The sequence below is a fragment of the Chironomus tepperi genome, unplaced genomic scaffold (genome assembly GCF_022539635.2).
Source record: "Chironomus tepperi strain 1889 unplaced genomic scaffold, CSIRO-AGI_Ctep_v1 contig_445, whole genome shotgun sequence".
NCBI lineage: Eukaryota > Metazoa > Arthropoda > Insecta > Diptera > Chironomidae > Chironomus > Chironomus tepperi.
The window spans coordinates 2,131,683-2,142,716 of NW_027226567.1; the positions used below are offsets into that span (position 1 = coordinate 2,131,683).

Genomic DNA, 11,034 nt, shown 5'->3' on the forward strand with positions numbered 1-11,034 from the left:
AAATTAGATCCATCAAAATCTAAAGATTCCAAATGGACAGCAAACTTAGTATGACTTCAAAATGACTACCAAATAGAGGCAGGTGTCCCCTGAATTATGAACTTTCATTCAATAAGTGACGCAAAAGCCGAGCAATCCCACAAACATTTTATACAAAAATTCAACAATGTAGTACGCTTCTAAGTTGATTCAAAAACGAAACGCAAGCGCAAAATAATTTGGATTTCAATATCCTCAAATTGAACAGTTTCATTTGTAAATCAGCAATTGTGTGCATCGAAAGTGTTTGAAGATAAGAAACTGTTGGTTAAAGAGTTAAGAAACTTAAGAAAATAAGGACATTGTGGGCTGACTATGGACGATCTACCGAAAGAAGGAGCTGAAGGGGATAAGAAGATTGTCCACACTTACGCACTTGTAAAGGTATTAAGAAGTCATGGAACTAATTACAAATTACTTTTGTTCCAATCTATTACGGATCTGTCATTCAATTTAACAGCCACTTTCTTCAATTATCAATCGTGTCCCATAAAAACAAAAGAATCGCAATCTTATTGAATGATTGCATGCAGTAACGACATTGTCTGATCAATTTCCTCATATAAGTTAATTTTATAGACACTATTTTTCGGTATGTGACAATAAAATTGAATGACACACATTGTAATCAATCTTTACAATTTCATTCAGTCGTCAATTTGCTACTATATGTCGAGCAATCAATCAATTTTCGCAATTCATCCCCCTTTGGATAGCAATACAAAGTGCCTTTTTGTTTTACCTTCGAGTGAATGAAATTATTGATTCATAAAAATCGTAAAAGAAAATTGAACATAACGAGCTTCAAGTTATGAGTGTATCCATGCTTACCGATCGTCAAAAAATCAACAAAACTTACCTTTTTTTGGTCTTAACTTCTTGTTTTTGATGGAATTTTTATGTTGTAAAGGTGGTTTGATTGCTGGTTTTTTGACGATAACTTGGAAGCATGGATGAGAATTGTCAGCTGATGCTTTTGATACTTATATAAGGTTTAGGGATAGCTTTCAATGTCCGCATGTAATGATTATGAATATGTAAAACATTCTTTTGTCTTCTAAGACATAAAGGACTTTTAACGTATTTTGATGATTTAAAAAATTCTCCAAAATATCCAAAAATTCAAATTCAAATTTTTGAAAACCGTTAAATTGTACTTTTGAAAAATTCTACAAATCGGTTACAAAAATGCGCCTAAATTCTAAACATTGAGCTGTCTTCAAAACATTTGCATGCATGCCTTTCATTCATTACACTAGTTCCACATTAACATATGTCTATATGAACATCGTAAACAAACAAATTTTCTACTTTATGAATGAACGAAAGCAGCTTATCAATTTTCCTGTTGTGCTTCAGACACTTTATTGAGTGACGTACTAAAAGATTTCTATTTTTCCAGCACTCTGACATGAACGAGGAAATTAAAAATGAAGCAATTGAAATCATCACAACAGCATGTGAGAAATATTCACAAAATTACGAGCAAGCTGCAAGATCAGTCAAAGAATCAATGGACAAAAAATTTGGATCATTTTGGCACTGTTGCGTTGGTGAGGGTTTTGGATTTGAGGTATCGTTTGAGACACGAAATATATTGTATTTATTTTTCGGCGGTAACCTTGCCATCGTGCTGTGGAAATGTTCGTGAAATTTCTATGTCAATTTATTTATTATTGAACAATGTTGTAAATAATCCAATTCCAAAAATAGCAATTTTTGTACAAATTTGCATGCAAGGACGAGTGACATAGGTAATGGCTAAATGCTTCCTATGCTCTATGTCCATAATCGATGTTGATTGTAATATTAATTATTTATTAATGAAAAGTAAATAAAATCATTTTTTGGAAATAGTAAGCATTGAAAAATTTGAAGTTGCAGCTACACATAAATGCACAAAGTGTCACAAAGCAATGCAAAACCAAAGCTCAACTAAACAATGAAACTGAAACAGATCATCATAAACAATCCTTACATATGTTCCAATAATATCCCCGCAAAAACGAACAATCTAAATCCATTCACATGAGAAAAGCATGCAATGAGCAAAAAGTAAACAAAAACAAAGTCGGCTTCTTCACTTTCCAAACTGTTTCAGGTATTTATTTATGTTTCACATTCTCATAATGTTTCAAAACAGCTGTTTTGATTCTGTTCATCATTTACATCGTATTGTCCGATTCTGTATGCACTTTGTGTACTTTTCTGACATCAAAATAGCAAAAAAAAAGTTTATTTCTCATTAAAATTTAGAAAAAAAAATTCATTTTTAATGATTAAATAGTGAAAATATAGCATAATAAAATGTTTAGTGAGACTTATATAGAGAAGCGTCCGCTAAAGCGACCAAAATTGGGTCCTGCGGACGTGTATCCGCAAGAAATAAAGCAAAAAGAAGATGAGCTTAGCTCCGTAAATGTAAAACATGGATTTTCAGCATCAAATCAACCTCAGGAAGAATTTGGGACTGCTAGAAATTGTAATGTCACAGCATCTAAAGTCGGTGCCTATTTTAATGGAATTTTAGCTAAGAAAGAGGAACTTTCAACATTGACCGATTCAGGGCGTAAAAAACATAATTTGAAGGACAATTTTTGGCCTGTAACGCAACGTACGAAGCAAACCTTAGACAACTGGTTCAAGGATCTAGCTGGAAATAAGCCATTAAGCAGTTTAGCAAAGAAAGCTCCGTCTTTTAATAAGAAAGAAGAAATTTTTGCAATGCTATGTGAAAATCAGGTTACATTACAAAGAGCGGCTTGGTTTATTAAGCTTTCCTCAGCTTACACGGTCGCTGTATCTGAAGCTAAGATCAAAAAACGTCAAATGCCTGATCCAGCTACCGAATGGACAGGAACAATGATTAAATTTTTAAAGGATTTAATACCAAAATTAATGGAATATTATCATACAGGACCACCGCTAGAAAAGTCAACTACAAATAGTTCTACAAATAATACAAATAATTTAAATTCAAATAATCCATCAACAGGACAAACATTGACCGTACCACCGCCACTTGCTAGTCCAGCTAGTGCTACATCGTCATTAATTCCTATTCCGGCCACGCCTCAAGAAGAGCAAAAATTGGCATTAAAACAATGGAATTACAGTACACAATTGTGTAAGTATATGTTTGAGGAAGGATTACTGGACAAGCATGAGTTCCTCAACTGGATTCTTGATCTCTTGGATAAGTTAAGGACACAGCCTAATGAGGAAGGAATTCTGAAGCTATATTTGCCACTAACATTGAGTTATATGCAAGATTTTGTAAATTCTGAACGACTATCAAGGAAGTTGGCTTATTTAACTGCCAAGAAGCTGTCATCGATGCTCAACGACATGATGAATTACTTAAATTTTGATGAAAAGTCCAAAATTGATCAGGAAAATAAAAATGGTGAGATTGTTGAAAAATATATGAGTCCATATGAGAAGGCATTAGAGGAGTACATGACATGCTCATTACATCGCGACACAGTATTACAACTTAGCTGTATCCTTCAAGTTATCACACTCGACTGTCCCACAGCACTCATTTGGAGTGGAGTTGGCGAGAATCGTCCATCATTACTGACTGGAAGTCCACTTGATCACTTGCCAGTGTCACCATCAACTTTACCAATGCCTGAAAAGTCTCCAAAAAATAACAACGAATTTCGTATGAAGTTGAAGATTGCTGAAGAGAATATCAGACATAGATCACAACAAGCTGAATCTCGCTGGTGTGCAGACAAGTTCAAATGGAAGAATCTGACTGGAAATGCAACAGTCAAGTTGCTGACTATTTTAGATACACTCGATAGCTATTTTTTCGATAAGATTGATAGTAATAATTCGTTAGATACACTTTATGCTAAGATATTTGCACCATTGCCGGATCCATCGAAGGATCAGGGTAATGAGAACAAAGACCATAAGTTCCAATATGTAAGTTGTTGCTTGATGACTAAGCAGTCTTTACATTTGATTAACCACAAAATTTCAATTTATTTTCTTTTCAGGACGTAAACATCGACGAGGATACTGTGAAGATCCTCTGCGAATGGGCAGTGTCGACACATCGATGGGGTGAACATCGCTCAATGGCAGTCGCAAGACTTCTTGACAAAAGACAAAATGAAGTATTATCGAATGAAAATGAGAATAGTGATGATAAAGACTCAGATTTTGGTTCCAGTGGACCACCGATATTTCAAGGAATTCTTTTAAAGTTCCTTGATTCAGCACCAGTTTTAGAGGAGAATGGAAGTTCGCAGAATAAAAATCATTTCAAGAATCTCGTTCATCTGTTCAGTGAATTGATACGTAATGATGTGTTCTCGCATGATGCCTACATGTGTACATTGATATCCCGAGGAGACTTACTTAATCCACCATCAACATTTGCATCGAATATAGCAAATAAGAGTATTCCATCTATTGTGAATCAACCGAGTAACAGTGGAGCTGGAAATGCAGGAGGTAATGTTGGCGATGACGATTTCTTCTCAGACATTGATGCACAATTAAGACCACCGAAAATTGAAGAATTTGATGACTCAAATGTCGATGATGATCTCGAAAAGCTCATCCAAAATATCAAGGATGGACAACAAAATTCAATGGATGCACCCGACAGTCCAAAAGACAATGAAAATCTCACAAATATCACATCAATCACAAATGAGAAAAATTCATCATCCTCAAATGCCGGAGCGTGTCGTCACTACTTATATACATTGCATTTTCCACTGTCCCAAGACGATGCATCCCAACATGACTGTAATCAACGTTATGTCTTACTTTATGGCGTTGGTAAGGAGAGAGATGAACGAAAACATTCCGTAAAGAAAATGTCAAAAGAAATTTGTAAATTATTCAGTAAGAAGTTTAGCATTGACGTGAATGAGGGCGGTAAGGTCAAAAAACATTCAAGAAGTGAGTTCAATTTTGAGTCAACACTCAATAAATGTCAATCAATGTGCTATTTTGATCAACATTATGTGACATGGCAATGTGCTGTGACAGTTCAAGAAATGCTTAATAGCTTTGCAAATGGAAATTCCAACTATTTACCAGTGGCTGAACATGTTGCATTCCTATTTGATTTAATGGAAGTTGCATTGAATATTTATGGTGTTATTGACATGTGCATACAGATTTTAAAGGAACTGCCAGATGTTGAAGCTCAATTAATGGCTAAAAATTCTAATTTAATTAAGAACTACACGACAACTTTAAGTCTTTATGTTGTTGGGATTTTAAGACGATACAATAGCTGCTTACTACTCTCGCCAGAACAAACGACTGCTGTCTTTGAAGGACTTTGTAAAGTTGTTAAGCACGTCAGTAATCCGTCCGATTGTACATCAGCTGAAAGATGCATTTTAGCATATCTTTATGATATTTATTTAGCATGCTCTATTTTAAGGACAAAGCCACCATCTGAACCTTTCCATAATGCATATCCAAAAATTAAGCAGACAATTTATGCGCCAATAAAGCTGTCACCGACACCACAACAATACAATCCACAATTCATGAGTGAAATTCTGTCAAATCCAAAACGTGGTGGAAAAACGGAATCAAGTTGGGGACGACAGCTTAGTGAATCGCCACTTAATCGATACAGTTTTGTATGTAATGCACTTATTGCTGTTTGTCGTGAATCGGATAACGACAAACTTAATGACATTGCAATTATGTGTGCAGAATTAACAGCTTGCTGTAATTCATTAAGTGCTGAATGGTGTGGAGCACTTGGAGCTTTATGTAATACAAAAAGTGAAACTGGATATTATATGGAGATACTTAACAATGTGGATCTACAGAATGTACATATTTACAATTCTATTGCTGTATTTACGTGCATTTTGATCGGTGAGTCTTGATTAACTTTGACCTTTGCTTATTTTTCATTCTTTCTCCTTCCAGCTCGTCAATGCTTCTCATTAGTGGACTTCGTTGCACTTGTTGCTCTCCCAGCGTTGCTGCTCTCGTGCAGAAATGAAACCTTAACAAATGAAGCTGAAGCAAGTGCGCGTCTCACTTGTCACATTCTGTTGAGATTATTTCAAGCTATTGAGTATCCACAAGCCTCAATGTACTCAGTTAGTACATCACCAATTCAAAGTGTCGGTCCAATGAACAGTAACATAAAGTTAAGTTGTGATCGACTGTTGCTTGGTGGTGCACAAAAGAATATCCCAGTTGCACCTGTTTTGGCAGTATTGAAGGCAATTCTTGTTGTTGCTGATGCTACAGTAAATAAGAATTCGCATGGAAGTGGAAAGAAGAGTGGACTAAATACACCTGTTCATCCAGGAAGTACACCGAAGAGTATGAGTGGACCAATTGATTTGAGTCACATTCTTGGAACTAGAGAGGATATGGGAATGCTTGGTGATGATGATAATATGGGACTTGATTTAGGGTAAGTTTTTGGAATTTAATCACAATTTGGACATAATTAGTTTTCACATTCACAGGTCATCAAGTAACTTCAACAGCAGTGAAAATACACCAAGTCTATCAGAGTTTGCCCATCACGTACTCAAACAGATTTGTACTCAAGAATGGGTCCTCGAATGCTGTCTCAAGAACTGTGATGAGATGTGTAAGGACGAGATTCTACTTGACAACATGCTGACTAATAAACAAGCACAGAGGCTGCTTCATATGATCGTCTATGATCAGGATACAAATGGAAAAATTGAGGCCAATATGGATCAAAAAGCACAAATTGCTCGGATTCTTGACAACCTCGAACAATGGTCGTTGAGAATTGCTTTGCTAGACTTACAGTTGATGTACAAACAGACACAAAGTAATTCATCAGAATTTTCAGCATGGCTTGATACAGTTGCACGTGCTGCAATTGATGTCTTTATTCCGAATGAGGAACGTAAGTTATCGAAAAATAAACCACCGATTTGGCTAGTTGCACCATTAGTTGGTAAGCTGCCAAGTGAAGTACAAGGAAGAATATTAAAAGTTGCTGGACAAGTCCTTGAAAGTACAAATAGTTTTGCTGTTAAGAATAAATCCTCAGATAATTCAGAAAACTCACCGAGTGGACGAAAGAAAAGTCCACAAATTGATAATCAGCCATTCCTTGGATTAGTGCTGACTTGTTTGCGTGGTCAAGATGATCAAAAGGAAGGACTCTTGCAGTCACTTCATTCTCAGCTCTCTCAGTTCCTTCAGAATAAGGAATTAGAAAATGTTGGCGGCATTGATGATCCAACTGGACGTCAAGAGATGCTGAGTGCTTTACAATTGAGATTTTCATTAGTCGGTGGCATGTTTGAGTCTATTCAGAAGAATTCAACATCGACTACTGACTGGGCATTGCTGTTCGCTCAATTAATGAGTCAGGGAGTTATTGATCTCAATAATAATTCGTAAGTATTCACATGCTCATGTAATTTCATATCAAAGTCTTATCTGAATGTCTAACTCTTACAGTGAACTATTCTATACAGCACTAGATATGCTGTCTACTTTAATCCACTCAACTCTGGTAACAGACAATGAAAGGGATGAAAATAAGAAGCTGTACACGAACTTAATGAAGAAGCTCAGAAAGGAACTAGCCGATAAGAACAACTCAACAATTAAACTTGTACGACAATTACTTCCTCATGCTAAAGCAGCATGTACAAACACATGTGAAGTAATTGCTTGTGAGCCTGTTGGTAGCTTGATGGATACGAAAGGATTGAGAGTGACTGAAAAAGAGAAAGTCAGCATGTGGGACTTATTGGAAGGTCACAAAAATCCAGCACCTCTATTATGGTCATGGTTTGGTGCTGTTAAGATGGAACGAAAGCCATTAAGCTATGAAGAGAACCATAGATTGCTAAAGTACCATACACATAGCCTCGCAAAGTCCACAAGTTACTATTATGAACCACTTCCATTACCACCAGAAGATGTTGAAGAAGAGCCATCAAAAGACAATCATAGAGATGATAAGGCTGACACACCATCATCTGTTGAATCTCCAGCTGCACCAGGTTCAACAAAACGTAAAGGTCAAAAGAGACCAAGAAAACCAAAAGCATCAGTTACACCAACTCAAACTAATCCATTGCCACAACAAATACCAAATCATGGTATAAGTCCAATAATGCAACAACAACAAATTCCAAATCAAATGATGAATCAACAGATGGGACAACAATTTAATCCAAATCAGCAACAACAAATGAACAACATGAATATGATGCAAAATAATATGATGATGAATAATCAGATGAATATGGGTGGAATGGGTCAAAATATGAATCAAATGCAGATGAATCAAATGGGTCAAAATAATCCAAATATGGGACAAATGAACATGCAGTATCAACAGCAGACAATGAATCAGATGGGTCAAATGAATATGAATCAACAGAACATGAATATGAATATGAATATAAATCAGATGGGTCAGCAGAATCAACAGTGGAATAACTACAATCAAATGCAGCAACAGCCACAACAACAAGCGCCACAGAATAATCAACAGTTTTATAATCAGAATGTTCAGATGGGTGCACAAACTAATATGGCACCTGCTCCACAGAGTAAGTATTTGTGCCTTATTTTTTGGTCTATATCTCATAACTTCTTATTTATATCCACAATTCTCTAGTGGTGAATCAATACGAACGTCCACAAATGACTCAATCAAAGCAGGCATTGTCGAACATGCTTCAAATGCGCCAACGTCATCCAACAGCACCAAATGCTCCATTCAACATGCAACAACGTATGCAAATGATGCAAAATCAGAATCCACAAATGCAGCAACAAATGCCACAACGTCCAGCTCAACCAATGATTCAACGTCCACGTATGGCAGGCAAGCCAATGAATATGGATATTTTAAATCAACAATTGGGAAATACGAGTGGAATGCAAATGGGTGCACAACAAGCACCAAATCAGATGATGCAGACTCCAAATCAGCAGACTATGATGACTGCAAATCAAAATCCCGGAATAATGAATCAGCAGAATGTCATGAATCCAATGGCACAACAAGGCATGCAGGGCATGCAACAACAACAACAGCAGCAACAGCAACAACAACAAATAAACATGATGCAAAGACAAAATACTCAAAATCCAGCAATGATGCAGCAACAGCCACAAGCAAATCAAATGATGGGAAATACTATGAATCAGCAACAAAATGTTGGCATGATGCAACAACAGAATGTTGGAAATCAGATGGGAAATATGCAGGCACAAATGCAACAGCAACAAAATGTGGCTGGCAATCAGCAGCAACAGCAACAACAACAAGGAATGTTTAATCCAAATCAATATCAAAATATGAATCAGAATTTCAGTGGATATAATCCAGCTATGGCTAATCAAGGTGGAATGCAGAATCAGCAGCAGCAGCAACAGCAACAACAAGCTGGAATGATGAATAACTTCCAACAAAATAATCCAAATGTTAATACACAACAAAGAATTCCAAATGCTGAATTTTTGGCACAACAACGTCGAACTCAATTTATGCAACAACAGCAACAGCAGCAGCAACAACATCAGCAACAACAACAACAGGCACCAAATGTTACTATGAATGCAAACATGAATGTTGGACCACAAGGAGGTCCACTTCCACCATATCGTCAACAACCAGGCGGTAAGCCAATGGTTAATACAACGACACAACAATTTCAAGGCATGAGAATAAGACAACAAATGTTGATGAAGCAACAACAACATCAGCAAGGTCAGGATGATTGTAAATAGAAAAATGGAATTGATTTTTCTTAGTATTGGAGACTTAGAGATGTCAGGGACTATTTTCGTTAATTGTAACTCTAGAAATACGAAAATAGACCCAAAACCTCGAAGCTTCCACGCCTAGGATGTACTTTACAATCGATATTAATTTCCTCAAAATCAATATCTTTTACAGGCATGGGACAACAACAAAATATGGGACAAAATCAAGGTGGAAATATGCAACCACAAACTCCAGTACTTGTTGCACAACTACAACGTACGATGCCAATGACACAGCCACAAAATCAACAGCAGCAGCAACAACAAAATTTTAATCAAGGACCATTCTAATATTTTTAATCAATTGACTTTGAAGATCTAGATAAGATTTTCGTTATTGTAAGATCAACACGGGGGATTTAAGGATGTCATGAGCTTTGGATGTTAACTTGCAAAAGAATCAAGTTGACACCAAAGTTTTGAATCCTTGGTGGGAATGAATTAATTTAAAAAAAAGCACTCAATCACTTACTAAATGAACGTATTAAAATTAATTATGGATACAAAATTATTTAATAAACCCGTAAAAAATATTGATAAATCTTGAAAATAATTGGTTGTTTTATTACTGGTTATTGGATGATGATAACGTTGACGAAATTAGACGTTTGTGACTCAAATCAGAGGGCAGCACATTGTAGCGAGTAGCGAGAAACTTAATCATAATGTAAAGGAGTTAGGCAAAATACTCCAAATTGATTAGATGACAGCCATACTGACTAGTGTCTATAACTTAACCATATCAGCTGAATTTTTACCAAATTTTTCACTTTTGGGCCCAATGTGTCATGTTCTAAGTGGCAGAACGAGTTTATTACTGCTTATCGTAGGCACTTTTGACAATATCTAAAAACTGAATATTATGATAGAATCAAAGTGAAAAAGTTGGAAAATTGTGTTTCCAAGCCAGCGAGACTCTAACGAGAGACTAAATTTTGCTGATTCTGAATAAAAATAAGAGTTGCGTTGACCTAAGGACACTATTTTCCGAATTTTTCATGCCGTGTGTCTTTTGGGTATCGGGTATTTTAGATATGGCTGCTCAAATGTGGTGTCAGACTAGACTTAGACAATGTGTCCTCGACATCCAGCTTGAGATCTAACCTATGCTATACTAAGGTAAAGGGCAAAACTATCATGATTCTTAGTTTAAAAACTAAAAATTGCAATTTTGATAAGTTCAAAAATTTTTTTGGTTTGAAAATGAAAATA

The 11,034-nt window shown here is 36.0% G+C and overlaps 1 protein-coding gene across 1 annotated transcript; it reads left to right on the forward strand.

Annotated features, from left to right (window-relative positions):
• The first annotated feature begins 2,261 nt into the window (after positions 1-2,261).
• kto (mediator complex subunit kohtalo) lies at positions 2,262-10,375 on the forward strand. The gene is made up of 7 exons (XM_070650110.1): positions 2,262-3,975; positions 4,050-5,907; positions 5,962-6,460; positions 6,516-7,430; positions 7,495-8,600; positions 8,669-9,778; positions 9,956-10,375. Exons 1-7 carry the CDS (start codon positions 2,347-2,349, stop codon positions 10,111-10,113), a joined length of 7,275 nt encoding a protein of 2,424 aa, XP_070506211.1. The 5' UTR covers positions 2,262-2,346; the 3' UTR covers positions 10,114-10,375.
• The last annotated feature ends 659 nt before the right edge of the window (positions 10,376-11,034 follow it).